The sequence below is a fragment of the Brienomyrus brachyistius genome, chromosome 15, assembly GCF_023856365.1.
Source record: "Brienomyrus brachyistius isolate T26 chromosome 15, BBRACH_0.4, whole genome shotgun sequence".
Lineage (NCBI taxonomy): Eukaryota > Metazoa > Chordata > Actinopteri > Osteoglossiformes > Mormyridae > Brienomyrus > Brienomyrus brachyistius.
This window is the reverse complement of record NC_064547.1, coordinates 22,223,894-22,246,204: the sequence shown is the minus strand read 5'-3', so window position 1 is coordinate 22,246,204 and position 22,311 is coordinate 22,223,894. Positions and strand designations below refer to the sequence as shown.

At 43.1% G+C, this 22,311-nt stretch overlaps 1 protein-coding gene across 1 annotated transcript; it reads left to right on the top strand.

Annotated features, from left to right (window-relative positions):
* The first annotated feature begins 62 nt into the window (after positions 1-62).
* rab3b (RAB3B, member RAS oncogene family) lies at positions 63-18,431 on the top strand. The gene is made up of 6 exons (XM_048976466.1): positions 63-612; positions 872-966; positions 1,800-2,024; positions 9,488-9,606; positions 11,312-11,436; positions 16,650-18,431. Exons 3-6 carry the CDS (start codon positions 1,800-1,802, stop codon positions 16,835-16,837), a joined length of 657 nt encoding a protein of 218 aa, XP_048832423.1. The 5' UTR covers positions 63-612; positions 872-966; the 3' UTR covers positions 16,838-18,431.
* Positions 18,432-22,311: the final 3,880 nt, after the last annotated feature.

Here is a 22,311-nt window from a genome sequence, read left to right as displayed (position 1 = left end):
GTTGTAACCCATGAGTAGAGAGAGGAATTCATCAACAGGTTAAAAAAACATACATAGCACACAAATCTCTTAAGTAACGTGAGGTTACATTTAGAGTATCTGTACATCATGTCCCTAAATCCATGTATCTCTGTAGGGTTTTATTGAAAAGTCTCTATTATTTGGCGTAAGTGTAGTGACTTGTAGGGTAAATTGCGCGACTTAAAATAAATGCGTTATTCCCTTTTATTTTCTAAGGAAAATTCATATGAATAATATGCATGGTGTGTTACGAGAAATGTTAGAAGTATCGCTTTATTTTACTTGTTATTTATTTGCACATTGGTAAATGGCATAGCGATCGTATGTTGTTTTTTTTATTTTTACAATGACATTTCTGTTACCGACACGATATGAACCGAGCTTGTACGTTACGCGAATGACTTGGTGACATGTGGCGATGACTCACGTTAATTTGTGTTTCCATTGGCGACTAAAAATAAAATAAAACGATCGCGGATGACTCATAAGACAACTCTATGCTTTCGCCTGGACAGTATTGATTATTATTTATTCACCAGTTTTGCCGATTGCTCTCCCATTGATCCCAGTAGCCGTCGGCGAGGAAAGCAGGTTAGTGTACGCTTGTCCCTGCGAGGGGGGGGGGGGGAGGTGAGACTCTGCCCATCTCCTGCGATGCTCCACCTTGTATGTTAAAGCCATTGCCTCCTCCAGACGGGGGCTGCGTCCATTTAACGCGGCGCTCTTGCGAGTCACAAAACGGTGCATTTCCTCTGCGCTGTTTGCCATGCATGTTATCTTTTGTGAACGTGTGTGAAACATCGCAGGGGCTGAGGTTTGTTCTCCTCGCTTTTCGGCTGCCTGGCTGTAGCGTGAAACGGGGATCGTTTCGCTCGGAGGAGTCTAACGCCACCCTGGTCGCATCTTTGATCACAGCCTGATTAAGCAGACGATCGTCGCACAAGGGTAAGATCTCATTCTTCGAATAATGCTTCAGTATGATTTCCCTTCGTAAGGATCAGCGCATATGTGTGTTTTTGTCCTGTTAAAATACGGGACTTCGGATTTAAAATTAATTTGAAATTAGCGCAACATATAGGCTATGTATTCTACATAAACATACGTCCACGCATGTACATCCGGCATGACATCTTGACTGCATGTCTCATAAGGAGCAGATGAGAGTCTTTTTGTCCTTTATGCTCTCTTATACAGATGCAGTACAGGTGTATAGTGTTTGCGCATCAACAATCAGGTGGTTACTTGCGGTCTCCCACCCCCCTGAAATGTGTGATGGGGATGAAGTGCGGATGAGCGCACCCACCCCTCGCTGGTTCATTCTCTCGCCGGCATTTCGATGCTTGCAAACTTAATGACTTTAAAATGTGCCGGGATTAACGCCCAACCTTTGCCGCACATCCTTAGAGCGCCATTTCCCGGAAACTTTTCGGTTTCCCATGGTTACTGGGGATATTTCTCTTTCTGAATGTTTCTCATTCCCCGTCGTCTCTTGCAGTTTCCCTGAGGTTGCAGTAGCCGCTATAGTATATTTAGGATGATGGAAATATACTGTGTTGACTTGGCCAGGAGTCTTCAAATACCTGATTGTGATTTTCCCACTTAATAACTTTCATTAGTGCTTATACACGTTTCTATAATCTGCTTCCACCCTCTAAGATCTGTTATCTCCTGGTAAATTTTTTGGAACGTGGAGCTGTTCCATGAATTCCTGATAACTTTTCCGGTGCTAGTTAAATTCAGGGCATGTTCCTTCTCCCCTGCCCGATCTGCATCTCAAGATGGCAGCGGCCGACTATCGTATGGGTCAGAGAGACGGCTCCGATCAGAACTTCGACTACATGTTCAAGCTTCTGATCATCGGCAACAGCAGCGTGGGCAAGACCAGCTTCCTGTTCCGGTACGCCGACGACTCCTTCAGCAACTCCTTTGTGAGCACGGTGGGCATCGATTTCAAGGTGAAGACCGTCTACCGGAATGACAAGCGGATCAAACTTCAAATCTGGGTGAGTACCGCCGGTTAGGCGTTCTGGCTTGGAGGACATACGCGGGTCAGGAGCCCTCTGCCCTCGCGGAGGAACGGGCATATGAGGCTTGCTGTGACTCAGTTAGTGTCACGAAGAGTCTGAGCCTGGCCATTGGCGAAGCCATGATGCTGTATCATTCCCAACCAGTAAAGCCTTTAGGCCTGATTATCCGGGTGTAAGCAGAGGGCTACAGCAGACACTGTAGCAGAGCCGCAAAGGCTGCCTGGTGAAGTTTAACGTTACACCTCTCACTTTGGTGCCCTTTCTCCTGCCTGTGCCATTCAGACGACCCTTTTAAGGTAGAAATGCTTGGGAATGGAAGGACGTGGCAGGGGCATTATTTGGGGCACAAACAACCCTGGGTGGGTAAAATGGGCATAATTAGAGGGAGTCAGGGACCCGGGGGGCACCAAACTGGGGAAATCCACAGGAGAGATGAGGCTTGCTTTGGGTCCTGGGGACAGGGGGCTGAGGGGGCAGGACTTTACGGTCCAGACATCTAGGGGTTGGGGGGCATTAAGAGAGACTCTTTTACATTGATCTAAATTATCTAAAAATGGAAGCTGATTTTGTCACCCAACTTCGTCTCATATGGACGTGTCTGCAGCCTCCCCCCATTATATAAAACTGTAATCTACAAATAGTATTAGTAATAGTAATAGTATTTCATCCTGAGAATGAAGTGGAACACTGCTGGTGTCACTCTGACACCTACGGTCAGACGCAAGTCATTTCTATATTGATTAGAAATGTAAAGAGTGCATAGCTGAAACTGTATAAGAATTCTGGTTAAGTGGATCTGTTTACAAAGCTGTACTAACCACCAGATGTCCCACAGCCACACCGCAGGCTGGCCTGGCTCTTCCATAGCTAGCCATGTTTACAGTTTAGCACGGATGAAACGTTATGTAATCAGAGTCTGCCTATTAAGGCCCCAAGCAGGTTTTCTGCGGCATGAGAATTTTGCTTATAATTGCTGGGAAACATGCGTTGCTTAAGTTGAACATAATTCATTAGTAATTAAGCCTTAGTGAAACGCAGCTGCTGCAACTAAGGGCAAATGTGCGAATTCTGTATCCTGTTTTCTGTCAAATGTTTGTTAAATGTATATCCGTGCATCCAGTCCTCCTTCTTGTGAATGTGTGTTATAACTTATACATGGAACTCTTTGATTACACATGCATGGTGTAGAACTTCAATGTAACTATGTAACTAATTCAGTGTTAATGCAGAGTAAATGGTGTCAATTGAATACATATATTGATTGTACCAATTACATTATATGCTAAATAACAGAATAGAAAACATTAGCAAATATAGATACAGTTTTGTCATAAAAGGAACATAATGCAAAAACAACAATGTTTTGAGGAGACTAATATCTATTAACAGTGACTGGCTGTTGTTGATTTCACTGTTGAATATTTCAAGTATTTAAAAAAATTGTCCATGTTTATAATCAGGCTGTGTAGTCAGTCATATATCGCTGCTCTCAAGTCAGGCGGTGGAAGGAGGCCGAGGTGTCTGTGCGTCACATGACGCTGGCTGGCTCGTGTCACATGGATGAGGCTAAACCCGAGTGAATGGCAGCTGATTGGCCATTTCTCCTCTGTTGCCTTCAGAATCGCTGCGGTTTGTTTGCCTGCCTATCTACTGTATCCCTGCTGTCTGGTATAAGCCTGGGAAGCCTGGCTGCTTCGCCAGTTTTGCGAATATCAACGTTTCTGTAACTAATAGCTATACAGTGGGTGTCTAAACAGGGTTTCTGTTACTCGTGTTTGGTTTGGTTGATTCTGTAGATCTGGAAATGCATTTGATAGTTTCCATTTACTTTATTGTAATTAGTCATCATAGCCATTTGTACAAGTGTGTGTAGTGGTGAATAGGAATTCTTTGGTTTTCCAAATAATTAGTTATCCCTTCTTACTCTGCATGAGATACTTATACAGGTGAGAGCAAAGCATTAGCTCCGATATTTTTTGTCTGCCCTGCAGCACATTTTGGCATTACAGCTCTTTCTTGAGGTTTCCACAGCCGTGTGAGTTCTCCACCAGCCACGCATTCGAACCGCGACCACACACACTTTACATTGAGGTTTTTGTGTGGTTATATTTATGGACCATGGACTAGTCCATTATCAGGAATTTCATTATTGTCTGAGATGAAAACCATGAGACTCTTTTAGCAAAACTAAGGTAATTGACTGATTGACGTAATACATCACATTATAGAGGTCTTTCTGAAGAAACCATTATAGCAACTGATTCTGATAAATACATAACAGAATATAACCCCCCCACACCCCAAAAAAAGCTACTCATAAATTACATAAAGAAACTCCTAAGTGCTTTAGTGTCTAATGTTTAATGCTTAAAACAATTAGTCATAATTCAGGAGTTTTCTATGTTAATCAATAGTGACAATGTTACTCAGAAATTGGATGAGTTAGTTTTGCTTCTTTAGGGTAGTGGACTTTAAGACAAAACAATGATGTTTCCTTCATGTGAAATGATAACAATTATTTTGTTGATTCATCTCGTGCCAGTAGTTCATTGACTTATGTTCTGTGACCCCCTGTAACGGAAGTTTAATATTTAACTCTGCTTGAGTGATTATAACTGAGCTGCCCAAAGTTTACGCACAGTTTCATGTGCTAAATAAATGAGGAAAGGATGTACAACTAATTATCCTTTAATTTGTTTCTGCTGGTATTGCATGGTCACTGACAGAGAGAATAGTTTACATCCTACTGGTTTAATAACAATTCAGCTGTGATCTTGAATTTGACGTCTCAGTTGAACTTAGCAGACATTTCTATAAATGACCTAATAACACGTGGAAAAATGCACGCAGTCCAGAGATGCACCTTGGAGAAGAAGGACGAGAGGGACAGCAGCGGAAGAGGCCTGTCACTGATGCCAGTATCTAGTCTCAGTGATGCTGATATCACATCACCTGCCTTCTCTCAGCAGAACCAACCATCATCCCCAAAAAGGAAAGCATTGAGGCCGGCACTTTCCCCGAGTTTGTCAGGCCACTGTCCCTCCAGCTCGTCCCAGGGATTTGGACCTGCTTGTGGGTGGCAGGGCTCCCGCAGCAGGCCCTCCGCCTGCACGCTAGGTCACTTTGTGCGGATTTCTCTTACATGGAGCCCCCTCCCCCCCCCCCCTCATTGTGGGGTACGCTTAGGGACATTTTGAGCAGACGACCAAATATTTTGTATGAATTTTGTACAGTAGACTCTCACAAAAGCCAGGATACATGAATGCATTACATCTGTTGTTTTTATTTCCATAAAGAACCCGATCAGAGAGCTTATATCCACTATTACCAGAATTTTCTGCTATTTAGTACATAGTACAGTCATACATACGCAAGGCCATGACTCCTGCCTCACCGAACTGCTTACATTGAATCAAATACAGAGGGTTCACCCCTGTTTGCACAATTATACTAGTCAGTCTATTAAAATACAATAGGCATAATTTGATCCATACATCCATTCATTTTCTGTACCTGCTGGTGCTGTTCAGGGTCACAGGGGGTCTGGTGTCTGGAAGCTATTGACGCAGGACAGGGAATGACCCAGGATGGGGCGCCAGCCCATCACAGGGCACACTCACACTCCAGGGACTTGCACAAGCACACCTATGGGCGACTTGGTGAGTTCAGATAACCTCAATATGTTTTAGGACTATGCGAGGAAATCGGAGTACCTGGAGAATTGAATATATTAATAAAGGCAGGGGACACACTGGATTGGTTGCTGGTCCATTGTTGGGCTAAACACAGACATGCAGTGCACTATGGGAAACCCAGGGACTTCATTTCACCCAACAGTATATATGTTTTGACCATGTGGGAGAAAACTGTCCCAACATATATGCAAATATGCTCACACACACACATCAGAAATGCATAAAATATCTGCAATCCGCAGCTGCACATGAATGAAAGATCTAAATAATAAAAGAGACTGGCTCTTTGGTGCCGGTCGGTGGAAAAACAGCTTCATCTGCATCTGACCCCCCAGCCGCACATCACTGTGAAACCTAGAGCCGCACTAGTCACCTCCCAGCACGCAGGCGTGCGGCACTGCCACCAGACCCCAGAGTCAGGCTTTTAGAGCAATTCCTCCTGAGCTTGAGAAGGTCAGAGGTTCTGGCAGACTCGCCTCATCAATGACGGTTGCCATGGAAGCAGCATTTCACAGGACTCCCAGGCTGGCTTTGTCTGATGCAATTAAAATGGCCCCTTGGGGACCCGGGGCCAGTGACAGAATCGATCATTAATGCTCCTCTATCAGGAGAAAGGAGTGTGTTGTTAAAAACTGCGTTAATACTTTTATGTTGGCCATGACACATTATGTGTTTATGCCACACACAACAACCCAGTCACAGATAACACGACCACACAGTCACAGAGAACACGACAACACAGTCACAGAGAAAACGACAACACAGCCACAGAGAAAACAACAACACAGCCACAGATAACACAACAACAGAGTCACAGAGAAAACAACACAGCCACAGAGAAAACGACAACACAGTCACAGAGAAAACAACAACACAGCCACAGAGAAAACAACAACACAGCCACAGAGAACACGACAACACAGTCACAGAGAACACGACAACACAGCCACAGAGAACACGACAACACAGCCACAGAGAAAACGACAACACAGCCACAGATAATACGACAACACAGCCACAGAGAACACGACAACACAGCCACAGGGAACAAGACAACACAGTCACAGGGAACACGACAACACAGCCACAGGGAACACGACAACACAGCCACAGAGAACACGACAACACAGCCACAGAGAACACGACAACACAGCCACAGAGAACACGACAACACAGTCACAGAGAACACGACATGAAACAAACACCCAGACATGTCATGTTCTATCAAGCCTCGGCTTGGTGCTGGTCCGAGGTTTTGTGATGTGGTGAGAATGAAATGATAAGTAAAGGTTAAGAGACAGTCAAACCTGTTATCCTCAAAAGCATTCAATAAGCATGCGGTAACGATGTGCCTTCAGTGAAGGTAACAGTACTATGATTTCTGATGAATGGAGCTAGGCAAAAGGCCAAGAGCATCGATGACAAAAAAAAACAAATCTATTCATTCATTGCAGTTAATGGTGGGACACAATGCAGGCAGATTGCTAAGTGTTGTTGCATACTAAGCCTAATAAACTGTTTTTAAATGCTATTTCCACGATGTATGAATGCCGATGACTAATTCGGCGATGACGTGGCCGGCGATGAGGGGGTACCATGGCCTCACACCTCCAGAGTCCTGGCTTCCATTTCCTCCCTGTTTTTTTGCGTGTTCTGATCATTGGCTTCCCACCCACTGTCTGGAAACGTGCGGTTTGCGTTGAGTATGACAAGCCTGGTCACTGCCCTGTAATTCCTGGAATTGGCTCTGCGTTCATCGCGACTCTACCTCGGCTAAGTGCTTCTGGGAAAGGCATGGTATCCCATCCCTGATACGAGGAAGGTTTGGTGAAATGGATTAACGCATGGTGTCTGTTCCTTTAGAAGGGTAACACTTTACTTGATGGGGCACAAATACTTAGTAATAACTCAGTTACTACTCAAGTACAAATGGTGAACAAATATAGTTGCGATAAAATGTGGCAACCTGAACATCAAACATGAAATCAGTATTTCATTAGTTATTCCTTCAGTAATTCCTTCAGTAGTTCACAAAGGTTTACTGACTTAAGGTATAGTAACATAGTAACTACATCAGATAAAACATGCGTTACAATTCATTAATGATGAATGTACATGAGATCAGTATTAATTAAGACTTAGGTTGTAGTTAATTAACACTTAAGTAATACTATATTATTTGTGCTCCGTCACGTAAAGCGTTACTGTTAAATGGAATGTGTGGGGGATCGGAGTACAATATTTGGAGCAGAAAACTAATTGTTTGACCAAAAACACCAGAAATAACTCCTCGTCATGGCAGCAGACAGTATCTTAGATGCCGTGGAAGATTACAGGCAGTCTGTTCTGGGTGATTAAGGTTAATAGGTGATTGTGATGGGTACTGTTGTCAGGTGCAATTAGTGTCCCGAGGGTGATAGCCAAAGCTGTGGTTTATTACGCGACGGGCAGTCCAGCTCATCGGGGTGTGAAGACGGCACAGTGGGCCGGCTACATCTGGCATCACCAAAGCCTCGCGAACAGCTGCTGTGCTCCAAGGCCATTTAATTAACGTGTAATTTTGATCAAATGAAAGAGTCCGTGGAACGAGCAGCTCGCATCTTCCTCGTCGGCAGCTCGTCAACATTTTATGGGTGAAACGCAGCCGGACTGGGCGTCTGAGGCCGCTGTGCTGGGTCTTCTGGGTGTTGTGGCATGAAGCCGCATTGGGGACACATTACAGGACCGTGTATATCATTTTTGTATATCATCATCATTTTTCACAGATATTTGACGTTGTGTGCTGTGGTCTCGGAACAGGCCAATTTCTCAGGGAGGATGAAGCCTGAAACTAAGGACTGTTCTTTAGGGCTGTGTTATTGCTTAGTCATAAGTTAATCATACAGTACGAGTCAAAGGTTTGGACGCGCCAAGTTGCCTACAAAGGAGAGTGATTGTGTTGCATTACGTGACATGGCCACCTAACCTAAACACAGGAGAAATGGTTTGGGAGGAGTTTGACTGAAGGAACAAAGCGTCCAATGACTGCTCAGCATATATGTGATGCCTCCTTCAGGACAGCTGGAGAAGCAGCCCAGGAGGCCGCCTCATGGAACTGGTGTAGAGGAGACAGTAGGATCAGCCAGTCCCTGGAGCAATTGGGGTTAAGGGCCTTGCTCAGGGGCGTGGAATCATTCTACCGACCCAGGGATTTAATCCAGCAACCTCATCCACAGAGCTGGCCCCAAAAACCTAACAAATGAACATTTTTCATTTAATACTTTTTTGGTTAGCGCATAATGCATGTATGTTATTTTATAGTTCTGATGTCTTTGTTATATATCTAAAATGTCAAGAATAGTACAAATATACATTTCTATGGGTGGGTGTGGCCAAAGAGTTAACTGGTGTGATGGGAATTATTCCCCTACAGTAGTAAAAATAATGATAATGATTAAAAAAAATGTCATTTATGGTATGTCTGATTTATTTACGCATATGCATTCTAATACAATAATAAAAGTAGTTTCTGTGATTTCGTCCCACTGTCCTAAAACATGCAGCTAGTCAAACTGGCACCTGCAAACTGCCAGTAGTGTGTGAGTGTGATCCCAGCAATGCACTGGCATCCAGTGCACAGTGTGTTTTTATAGCCTCAGGGTCATTGTAACCTATACTGGAGAATAACTGGTATGGAAAATTGATGCATGAGCACACATCTCCCATTCTTCTTGGGTTTGATGTGGTGTATGGTACATTCTACAGGACACGGCAGGACAGGAGAGATACAGGACAATCACCACTGCCTACTACAGGGGAGCCATGGGCTTCATCCTCATGTATGACATCTGCAACGAAGAGTCTTTCAACGCCGTGCAGGACTGGTGAGTGGCTGGCCCGAGAGGATGAGGCTGTCTATTATATTTGTTTATAGATTGTGATTGACACATTTTGACTCCACTCCCAGTAACAGAGCGGTAGGGCTTAGATAGTGGAATACACTGTGCTTTCCATTTCAGTGGTTCCCACTCCGGTCCTCGGGGACCCACAGCCGGTCCACGTTTTTGCTCCCTCCCAGCTCCCTGCCATGGATTATCTGTGAGTCCCCAAGAACCGGGTTGGAAAACACTGGTCTTGGGAATAAACTAATGCATCCTGGATTTTCATTTCTTAGTTAATGTTTTTATCTCAAATCCCACATTGGAACAGTGCATGATTATGAAAAATTCTTGTATGGATGCATACAAATCCTATTTGTTTTACACTGATCATATAAACTCATGAGCCAAAACATTATGACACCCCCCCCCCATGTGAAGCAGAATTATGTCGACCATCTAGTAAAAAATGAAGCATGTCAAGCTCCAAGAAATATCAGACAGTAAGCTAACATTCAATATTCGTAGTCAATATGTTGAATGCAGAAGTTGCAGGGGTAATGATTTGAGTGACTTTGACGAGGCACAAATCATTGCCAGACAACTGAGCATGTCTGAAATGCCACGGCTTGTGGGGTCAGGCATGGTGAGGACCTGCTGAGAGTGACCTGAGGAGGGAAGAACCACGAACTGGCAACAGGGTGTTGGGACGCAAAGATTTCTCGATGTGAGATGCAAAAATGGCAGATAATGTCGATCGTGGTCACTGGACTGCTGTGTCACGACACAGTGCGCGGAACCCTGCCGCGTATTGGGCTGTGCAACCGCGATGTGCCCGTGCGTCTAAAAGTGCCCACAGTCAGCACACAAGTAACGGAACTGCACCTTGGAAAAATGGAAGAATGAAACCTGTCTGATGAAACCCATGTCCTGTATATGTGGATGACGAGGTACTTATCAAGCATTTGTGGGATGTGTTGGACTGACAAGTCCGATCCACGGCTACGCGGCTCCATACGCAGCACGGCTCAGTGTTCTGTGTGCCATGAGCCATTAGTCCCATAATTAAAATTATCTGCCATTTATTTCACAGTAGCCCTTCAGTTAATCGATCAGATGACAGTCGGTTTTGTTTCAATTGGATATTCAGTTTGCCCCTAAGAATTATTTAGTGTGAATAATACTAGGTAATTTCTCTTTGTCCTTGTCCCCGTAATTTGAGTTTTTGATTATGGTAAAGTCTGATACAATAAGATATATACTATAAGATAATAAGATATAATAGGATTATATTATTATATCAATATTGCATTAAAACCTTGACACACTTGTCGTTATGTGTGTCTAATAGTTTTACAACCTACATGCAGTTGTGGATGCTTCAGTGTGCTTATAAATTAAATTGCGAAATGGCCCCTGCAGGTGCATGTCACATGACATTAATCAATTGGAATTTTTCATTGCATTTAATCCCGTATGTTACTAGCCAGCGCTTGCTAACAAACCCCACAAACGTTCTGTGACGAGCTGTTAAATGTTAAGTCAGTAAAAAGTGTGGAAGAACTAGACCGGTCTATGATTAACCTAAGGAGCCCAACAGGAAGTGATGTCACGTCTAGACTAGAAAATAAATAAGATGCTGTCATAGAATGTATACCAGCTCTCTCACTGATAACAGGTGCCTGAGGTGTTTGGATGTTCTCTGTTCCAGGGCGACCCAGATTAAGACGTACTCCTGGGACAACGCCCAGGTGATACTGGTGGGGAATAAGTGCGACATGGATGACGAGAGGGTAGTGGCTCCAGAAAAAGGCAAACAGCTGGCCGACCAGCTGGGTGAGTGAGAGACGCCCCAGTAGTGACCTAACCCATGCCGCACTGTTAGCTGTAGACTGATGTAGTAACAATAACATTTTAAAATTTATATTAATTTAGCAGTTATGGTGGTTAATCTTGATAGTACTTTATAGCTGCAGCAGGTGCTGAAATTGTAGTAAAAAATAACAATAATTACAAACATTACAATGGTGTAATCTTATAATGATTGTTATTGATGTGCATTAAAGCCACTGAGGGACCTTAGGATGTTATGGTATAATTTCAGTTCTATGGTTTCATGTTTCAGGATATAATAAAAAATATCATCTGCTGCCTACCAGGTTCTAAAATCACTTAAATGTAACCTCAGGTGTAAAACGACACACAACAGATTCCACTGTGTCATCATTTAACAAAAATCAAGCCAAAATCAGTACAAAATGAAAATTAAATACACCCCATGGTTCGAAAGCCTGTCATTTTCTGTGTGACTTTTCAGTCTCTCACATTGTTGTGGAGGAATTCTGGCCGACTCTTCATTACAGCATCGCTTCAGGTCATGGAGGTTTGCAGCCATTAGTTTATACACAGTTTTCTTAAGGTCCCACCGCAGTGGGGTTGAGGTCCGTGACTGAACCACTGCAAGTCCTCGATTCTTTTCTTTCCAGCCATTCTGTTGTAGATTCGCTGGGGTGCTTGGGATCATTGGCCTGTTGCATGACTCAATTTTGGCCAAGTTTTAGTTGTTGGACAGATGGCTTCACATTTTCACACTTCGGTATACGGAGGAATTTTTGGTCGACTCAATGACTGCAAGGTGCCCAGGATTTGTGCCTGCAAAACAAACCAAAATCATCATGCTTGACAGCTGGTACGAGGTGTTTCTGCTAACATGCTGTGTTTTCACCAAACGTGGGGCTGTACATTATGATCAAACATTTCTACTTTGGTCTCGCCTGTCCAAAGGACATTGTTCCAGAAGTCCGATGCAACTTTGCAAACCTAAGCCAATAGCCATGTTCTTTTTGGAGAGAAGAGGCTCTCTGGCAACCCTTCCCAACAAGCCAGTATTTTTCTGATTGTAATGATACGAACTAAAACATTTAACATGCTAAATGAGGCCTGTTGAGTCTGTGATGTAGATCTTGGGGTTTTTTCGCAATTTCTCTGAGCACTGCACAGTCTGACCGCAGGGTGAATTTGCTGGGATGTCCACTCCTGGGAAGATTGTACTTTTTCTCATGGCTGAAGCTGCATTCCTGTCTAGGTGTAAGTTATAGGATCCACTGTTTGCCCAAACTATGGATTTAAAATGAGATAGTGCTGAAAAAGTCTGCATATGCTGGCTCATTGACCTTAGTAGCCTGAGGTGTCAGACACCAGCATATCGATCCCTTAATAAAATCAGCCCAGTCCAGCTGGGCAAATGTATTAGCAGTAACAAATGTGTACAACATAATTAGTTAGTTACGTGTAAATCGATTGTTTAAAATTGGGTGACGCTTTGCATTAACTGCACCTTTATAATGTCTTTATAAGGCATTCGTAGAACATTCATGCACCTTCGTAATGCGTTCATAGAGCATTCATAAGCAGTATGTACAGTCATGTGAAAAAGAAAGTACACCCTCTTTCAAGTTTAAGGTTTTACACATCAGAACTTAATAAAAAAAAATAATTTGGTGCTTAGCAGGTCTCAAATTATGTAAATACAAATTGCATTTGAGCAAAGCACAAGACTTTTAGAACAATGTCCTTGACCGAAGTGGAGAGGTTTGGTTATTATGCACAATGTCACATTTAGCAAAAGGCAAACAGCATAACAGCACAAACACTTCATACCAGCTGTCAAGCACGGTGATGAAGGGGTGATGATTTGCATTTGTTTTGCAGCCACAGGACCCGGGCACCTTGCAGTCATTGATTCGACCATGAACAAAGTATGCCAAAGTATTGTCGAGTCAAATGTGAGGCCATCTGTCTGACAGCTAAAACTTGGCTGAAATTGGCTCACACGACAGGCCAGTGATCCCAAGCACCCCAGCAAATCTACAACAGAATGGCTGAAAAAGAAAAGAATGGAGGAGTGGCTCAGTCACAGACCTCAACCCCACTGCGGTGGGACCTTAAGAAAACTGTGTATAAACTAATGGCTGCAAACCTCCATGACCTGAAGCGATGCTGTAATGAAGAGTGGGCCAGAATTCCTCCACAACATTGTTAGAGACTGATAAAGTCACACAGAAAAATTGCACATTATTTACTTCAAATTATTGCAGCTAAAGGTGCCAGGGCCAGACACTAATTTGCACACTAAAAATAAATATGGCAAATAAATAAAAAATCTAAATAAGATTGCAGCATAACAATAAATATCCATATAGCCTTAGGTTTTATTTATTTATTTACAGGTCCTGTGTGAATTTCCTGGTAAAAGTGCCTAAAATTCTACTCGGATGATGTTGTCTCAAATGACTTAGCATGTTTGATATGTTTCCAGCAACATCCGAATTCAGTGTGACGGAGCCAACAGACAGTGTGATTCTTATTGATTACTCTCCATCCTGTGTTGGTGTAATTTACTGGGAAACCAAAATGTTCCCAAACTACTGATTTAAGTGACATGGGAGGGTCTCCATGCATGTGCCGTAATCAAACAGGCACAGTTACCATAATTTTTTCTGTGTTGAACATCTACTTGTGAATTTAGGTTTCGCCCATGTCTAGAAATGCATTTATTTATTTACCGAACCAAAAACATGTAGCCAAAAAGCATATGACAATACTTAGCGTTACAGCCCTTGTATTTACTGTAAATGTACTATCAGGACCATAACAGGTTTTACTATTTTACCTGTTTACTAAAATATATTCCACCTGAAGTTATACGATGGTCATGGACATAAATTGCAGACTCTCAGATGTCATTTTAGGGTATCCACGGTCAAACTGGATGGAGGGTTTAGGGGTTTCAGCTCGTTAGCATGTGCCACCCTCTTTTTAAAGGGGCAAAAAGTAATTGGGCAATTCACTTAAAAGCTATTTCATGGACAGATGTGGGCAATTCCTTTGTTCTTTCATTATCAATTAAGCAGATAAAAGCCCTGGAGTTGATTTGAGGTGTCTTGTTTGCATTTGGAAGATTGAGGTGTGAACATACAACATGTGGTCAAAGGAACTCAGTATGCAGGTGAAACAGGCCATCCTTAGGCTGCAAAAACAGAAAAGAAACTATTCGAGAAATTGCCGCAACATTAGGAGTGACAAAATCCACAGTTTGATTCATCCTGAGAAAGAAAGAAAGCTTTGGTGAACTCAGCAATGCAAAAAGGCCTGGACGTCCACGGACGACAACTGTGGTGGATGATCGCAGAATCATTTCCATGGTGAAGAGAAACCCCTTCGTAACAGCCAAGCAAGTGAACAACACTCTCCTGGAGGTCGGCGTATCAATATCCAAGTCCACCATAAAGAGAAGACTGCATGAAAGCAAATACAGAGGGTTCACTGCAGGATGCAAACCACCATACGCCTTAAGAATAGAAAGGCTAGATTGGACTTTGCTAGAAAACATCTAAAAAAGCCAGCACAGTTCTGGAACAGCATTTTTTGGACAGATGAAACCAAGATCAACCTGTATCAGAATGACGGAAAGAAAAAGGTATGGAGAAGGTCTGGAACAGCTTATGATCCAAAGAACACCACATCATCTGTAAAACATGGTGGAGGCAGTGTGATGGCTTGGGCGTGCATGGCTGCCAGTGGCACTGGGTCTTTAGTGTCTCTTGATGATGTGATACAGGATGGAAGCAGCTGAATGAATGCTGAGGTGTTCAGAGACATCATGTCTGCTCAAATCCAGCCAAATGCAGCCGAATTGATTGGCCAGTGTTTCATAATACAGGTGGACAATGACCCAAAACACACAGGGAAAGCAACCAAGGACTTCATTAGGGCAATGAAGTGGAATATTCTCGAATGGCCAAGTCAGTCACATGATCTCAATCCCATTGAGCATGTATTTCACTCGCTAAAGACAGAAAGACCCTCAAACAAACAGCAACTGAAAGCTGCTGCAGTAAAGGCCTGGCAGAGCATTAAAAAGGAGGAAACCCAGCGTCTGGTCATATGCATGAGTTCAGGACTTCAGGCAGTCATTGCCTGCAAAGGGGTTTTCAACTAAGTATTAGAATCTAACATTTTATTTGCAGTTATATTAATTTGTCCATTAACTTATGACGACAATTACTTCCCCTGAAAGGAGTGGATTGTGTAGAAAAATTACTTTAGTTCCCCACATTTTTATGCATTTTTAGTTTTTGTTCTACCAACCGAATTAAAGCTGAAAGTCTGCACTTCAACTGCATCTGACTAATTTCTTTTAAAATGTATTGTGTTAATGTACAGAACTTAAACATTGAAAAACTTTGTGTCTGTCCAAATATTTATGGTCTTGACCGTATACCACCTTAAATGGCCTAAAGGAAAAAAAATAAAAAAATTGCGATAGGTATCAAATCAGCAAACAACTATGAACTATATATTGCGTTTGGAGGTAGACTTCTTATTCCTGTTTCTCAGGACCCCCAGTAAAAGTCATTGAGGTTCTTGTGCTAAAACAGTATTGAATACAAATAAATCTTTGCTTATTATCACATTTGTGACGAGCACTAGATGAATCCGAAAATCTACATTTACTGTACAAAACATTGTAATAAAACTATCCATTGCCTGAAACCACTTGTCCCATTCTGGGTCATGGGGGGTCCAGAGCCTATGGGCGTAAGGCAGGGAACACACTCACACGCCAGTCACTCACACAGGCACTCCTATGGGCATTACACTCCAATTAGCCTCAGCATGTTTTTGGCCTGCGGGGGGAAACCGGAGTACCCGGAGGAAACCCCATGACGTCATGGGGAGAACATGCACACTCCACACACAGGGAACTCGGGCAGAGACTCAAACTCAGGTCTCAGAGGTGTGAGTCAACAGTGCTAACCACTGCACTACAATGCCTCCCTTTAATAATACTAGTAAATTCATATTTTATACGTTAGAATTTTCTGTCTGTTCATACATTTTGTATATATTGACTTGGATTTGGACATACAACATGTCACATGTTCATATGACTCAGACTTGTACTCAGCCGCTCGTCACTCGTGACTTGACTCTGACTTGGGGTAGGATGATTGGTCTACAACCCTGACGTGTGTCTAAATCTGCAGGGTTTGAGTACTACGAGGCGAGTGCCAAGGAGAACATCAATGTGCGGCAGGTCTTCGAGCGCCTCGTGGACATCATTTGCATCAAGATGTCAGAAAGAGTGGACACAGACCCGGCCATGGTGACTGGGGCGAAAACCACAAAGCTGACGGACAAGCCGACCCAGCTACCTCAGAACTGTGCCTGCTGAAGCGCCCCCCCCCAGCTCTCTCTCCCCAGCGCTTCACCTTGCCCCCATGACATCATTCTTCTCTTCCCATCTTCCATCAGCCCGTCTACTGCTGGTCTTACTCATGCATTACCGGTGATTTCCACTGCTCACTGCTAAGGTCTGTCTCTGGGTGATCCAGTGTGACTGCTGACTTTCAATCCTTGGCTGCCAAACCTGGGCACCTTCAGAAGGGGCAGTGGCCCAGTCTAGAGTTGCAATTCTGTTGGCACCGCAATGTTGGTAGTACCCTAAGGAAGGCAGCACAACTTCAATAGCGATCAGAGATTTAACGGCGTGGAAACAGAGAAGCCTTCACTTACTGGCATGGTGAGATTAGCCTCTTTTGATTTAAAATGACCTCCCTCTCATGACTGAAAGGCAGGTAAGGTGTCCAGCTCTCTCCCTCAGAACTAATTTGCTTATCCTGAATCAACTGGTTCACTCTGCGGATTTAAATGCTAACAAGAGCCAGTGAGATCCAGGATAACTGAGGACAGACTAAAACAAGGAAACGCACAATGATGATCACGAGCCGGAGGGAGCCAGGAATTCCAGAGTCACACCGCTTTATTTATCTGTGGGAAACACGCTGTGTGAAATTGCACGGCAGGAGTTCTTAGCGCTGTAGGCCGCCATGCTTTTAGCAGTGTGCAGCAAGGAAATCACCGGGAAAAATACTCACCAAGGTGGCCAGTAAATACACCATGACTGAGGCCGTCCGTTTCAAGTTGACCCCGCTGTTCGAGGTGCATTTGATGGGCTGATCATGCGTGCTGAGTTCTGATGACAAACCGCTGCTTTTGAAATGTCCAGCACCCTGTGACAAAAGCTCGTTTGGATGTTCACACACTTTGCACACAGTACACAAAGGTTACATTTGGTCAGTGACTATATCGTCTTGTATGAGTACTGTTTACAATCGTAAACCATATAGTAGTATGAAAATGTGCTTCGTAGGAGAACATTGTATTTGGTGGCTGTATAAACTACGTGCAATCGTGTGGTAATGGAGTTGAGTTTTGCAATATATATTCACACTTTTGTGTTTTTGGTCACATTTAAATTGGGACCACTGAAATACATACTACGTTTAGGGATGTGTTTTTATTATTCAGAAAAAAGTGTGATAGACGTGATACGTATATTCATTATAGAGAGATGCACAACACCCAAGTAACAGCTAAATGTCTCGGGATATTGACAGAACTGGTGACTGGGAAAAGTGACCTGGCTATATTTAAAAATATTTCTATTCCAGTGAGTCACTTGTTTTAAAGAATAACCTTCCCCACAGGCACAATATTAAAGAATCAATGTTAACTATACCGTAACAATGACAATGTCTTGATGTAATTATTTTTTTAATGAAATGGTGTTAATGTTAGAAATTATGATGGAGTTAAATGTGTATTTATTTTTAAAGCTTTAGGTTTAATGAATTATAACAATGTATAGTAAATGTTGGCGTTTATTACTATATTATGGTCATATTCCATAATAGCAAAATAAAAAAATTGCACAAAGCACAAATTAATTGTATAATTGTTGTGTAACTGGCCATTTTGAATGTGTATGGTTTAATAAAATGATTTTTTTCTTGAGTTCTTTATGCATCTTGATGCAGTGATTTGCAGAGCTGTACACCACATAATACTGTACTGAGTACCAGTACGTTACTCCCCACCGTGATACTTGTGTCACCATCAATTTAGCACCAGATAACAAAATATTAAAACAGTGCATGATTCGGCCTGAAAATAGTTTTCCACTCCTGTTTTACAAAACATTTTAGATGATTTAAATTTGTACGTATAATTTATTGATGAAAAGTAATACGTATATTACACTGTGACTGTGTAGTGGATAAGCAGCCACCATAATATAGACTACAGGCAAAAGAATGCAGACGCCCCTATTAAGCAGAGGATTAAGCCACACCCACTGCTGACACAGGTGTACAATTAAGCACACAGTCATTATCAGCAGAATGGATGGTTGTGCAGGAGTGATTAATGACTTTCCCCTCGGCACCGTCATAGGACTCCATCTTTCCGAGAAGTCAGTTTTGCCAACAGGGCAAACAGGCAGCTGGCCAGGGCGCAACTGGCACCAGTGGGCGCAGACAACGATGTGAAAAAAGATATAGATTAAGTACCTGGCAGACTGCAGCCATTGGGCGATTGCACTGTACCAGGAATTATCTGTGTTGCAGTGGAAGTGAAATCACCATCAGTTCTTGGTAGGGGGGCTTCCCAAGTAAAGCTTTGCCTGGGGGCCCTGAAAAGGCAGATCCGGCCCAGTAAGGGCCCTGAAAAGGCAGATCCGGCCCAGTAAGGGCCCTGAAAAGGCAGATCCGGCCCAGTAGGGGCCCTGAAAAGGCAGACCCGGCCCAGTAGGGGCCCTGAAAAGCCAGACCCGGCCCAGTTTGCGACTAGGGTTGTCCTATTTAATCGCAAGTGAAGTGATTATGAACGTCTGGGAGCAAGTTCAGCTGCGAAGGCTATTATAGCAATGAACGATAGACCAACTTCATATTAATACCCTTGGTTTTAATGAAGTGATGGGCAAGCCAGTGTCCACATTTTGACTGTATAGCATATATTAGCTATTAATTAAATTGAAATTGTAGTTATTAATAAAACATAAAAACTGAATATTCTGAATATCTAGAAGGAGAATAAATATTTAAACTGCATGGCTGCCTCATATTACGTTTGTTGCTGTTTATTGGCATTCATGGGTTTGTTCCCAGTCCGCTGGGGCAGTATCCTGTTCGGGAGTTTTTACGTGCATCACGCGATGCTCTTCCGGCCTGTCGAGCTTTGCTTTGCAGACATTGCTCTCCAATTGCGCAGTTAAGGCAGCAGCCATGCGCAAGTGGGTCACTCCGCTTCTCCAGGTGGACTGTTACAGCCACCCTGGTGTTAATGTCAAGCGAAGGGGTGTAATATGATGGATGATTTACATTAATTGGGCAGGAATCATGCGCTATCATCATGTAAAACGTCTATGGGATCCTGCTTTGCATAACGGAAACATTTGTATAGTACTTAGTTGGGTAGTGTTGCTGTCTGTGTTGCCACTCACCTGATCGCATTACATACTGAACTGGCATGTCCTTAAATAATATAATGTTACCGCATTAATGTAGTATTATTTAAAATATTCGGATTGACTGAGGTTTTGTTTACGGTTTACAGTACTATACAATCTCAGATTTGCAGACGAAGATGGTTGCAGGGATCCCTCTGGGAGGCGCTATTGAGGCAGAATGTAGAAAAAAAGTCTTGAGATGAGAGAGGTAATGTTGACCTTGAGGAAGTGGATGGTGTCTGTAAAATAGCAACGCAAGCAGAGTTCAGAAAAACAAGCAGGTTCTACGAAGACTTAATATCAGCATGTCTGTAAAATGGGTCTTATACAAGCGGCTGTATGGGTCCAAGACCTGTATTATTTTTATCTTTAGCGATTCCAACCAGTTGTTAAATTACTAGTAATTTTGGCTCCTAGGCAGAGAATCAGGTAAGCAGAGATCTTAGTGATGGCTTTATAAAATGAAGTGTGGAGAAGTGTATTGTAAAAACTTTGGGCTGTACAGAGAAGTTGGGTCTGGAGATGCTCTCTGTGTTGGACTGGGGGTCTCATTGATCTTCCTTGAACATAGTGAGTTTCCTGCATTCTAGTCGCTAAGTGACATCGCCATGGCATCACCATCTTCCTACTTCTTCTCAGTGGTGTTCATAGACGCTGAGAAGTACCCTGATCAGAATGGATCTGACGCATTACCAAAGACGTACAGACTCTGTTATCATGTCTCCATAAATCGTTAAAAAGGCCATTCTTTGATTTGACGTCCAAATGAGTCACTTCAGTGGGACATAGATAACTCAGTATGATCGGGACCGAGGATATTATCCACCTCACGCATCCCTGGGGTTTGTCTTCCTAAAAAGGGAGTGTAAACAGAGTGACAGTGCTGAGACATCGGTTGGGGGGGGGGGGGGGGGGGGCTGGCTAAGTTTGCGTAGTATGTTGGTGGTGAGCAGGGCAGCCATGCGTGTGATGGGATGCGATATGATGAGGGAGTGATAGCCATCTGTCACTTGCCCCCAGAGATTCTGCTGAGGGAGAGATTCTGCTGAGGGAGATCTTCCGCGAGGTCTCCACCGAGGGCCGTGCTCAGGCGGCACTCACACATCTATAAACAGTCATACTCTCACTTCCCAGCTTATGACTGCACCCACACATGTGCCTGTATACACAACCTCACACGTGCTAAAGGCCTGTTTATCCACGATTCTGTTTCTGTGCTAAGACTAAGCCTGCCTTCTCTGACCACCTGGATCATTTTCTTACTCTAGCCTACAATAATCTTCCTTCCTATTTGGATCCTCCATTGAATTTTTCGAATGGCATTAAATTTAAGTATAAGTCACGTTTGGTATTATCTGACAGAAGGAATTTGTGTCTCGTCTTTGCCAGCGGTATGTTGTTAATAGTTGTCGATTACTAATTTGTTTGGGCCATGTAATTTCGGTCTTGAGTTGTAGGGATACCTGTGAGAAAAGTGCCTGCTCTGGTTATCAGATGGACCTGCTTCTGCAAGGAAACCCGCACATTTGAGCAAGTAATGGCAGAGTGAAGCCACTTCATTGCATTCCTGGTTTTGTCACGAAGGATCTGAGACGAGCAGCTCCCCCCTGCTTGATGTTCAGAATGGCTCATTTCCTGCATGGGAAGTGTGCAACTATCATGGAATTTCCCATGGGAAGAGGAAAGATGTATTGGAGTGAAAGGTGTTGTAACTGTTGAAAACATCACATCAATTTGTGTCATGTTTCATTTAAAATTTTTTGGTATAAAACACAGCATAGTTATATTTATTCCCAGTGTGTTACTGGTTTAAAAACAGCACATGGACTGCTAAGAATAGCTGTACTGGCAGGTGACTCACCTGGTTTTCTAGTACCTGACAATGCCTGGGGGGGGGGGGGGTAGGACTCACGGCTATGTTTGTGGGTCATTGCAGTTGTTGAATGCCAGTGGCTTATGGTGTCATGTGATTTGATGATGATAATGATGGTGATTATGAAGACGTTCAGCTCATGCATCCTGATATCTGCCCTCCCCACAGGTGATATCAGCAGTCCTGACCTAAACAGGGCCATTCTCTGCTGAAAGTGCCCTGGTTTGAGGTGCGATACAGTGATAATATCGCCCCTTAAAATGTGTACTGACTATTTACTTTAGCTAACCTTTCGCGTCGCTATTTTTGAAAATACACAATTGAACTTGTAGCCTTGATTAATCTAAATTAAATCCTTTGCAGTAATCTTAAGAAGAATTGAAACATGACTGATTATAGCAAACGTTCACTTAGCATGTTCGGTAAAATATGATGATAATAATTCGTGCAATCGGCAGCTTAGTTACAGAAAGATTAAAAGTTCTGC

Excerpts from the sequence above, each read along its gene's own strand:
- rab3b (XM_048976466.1), top strand. The coding sequence starts at position 1,800 with ATGGCAGCGGCCGACTATCGTATGGGTCAGAGAGACGGCTCCGATCAG. Across the intron at positions 2,025-9,487 it reads GGATCAAACTTCAAATCTGG|GACACGGCAGGACAGGAGAG; the intron begins GTGAGTACCGCC and ends TACATTCTACAG. Across the intron at positions 11,437-16,649 it reads ACAGCTGGCCGACCAGCTGG|GGTTTGAGTACTACGAGGCG; the intron begins GTGAGTGAGAGA and ends CTAAATCTGCAG.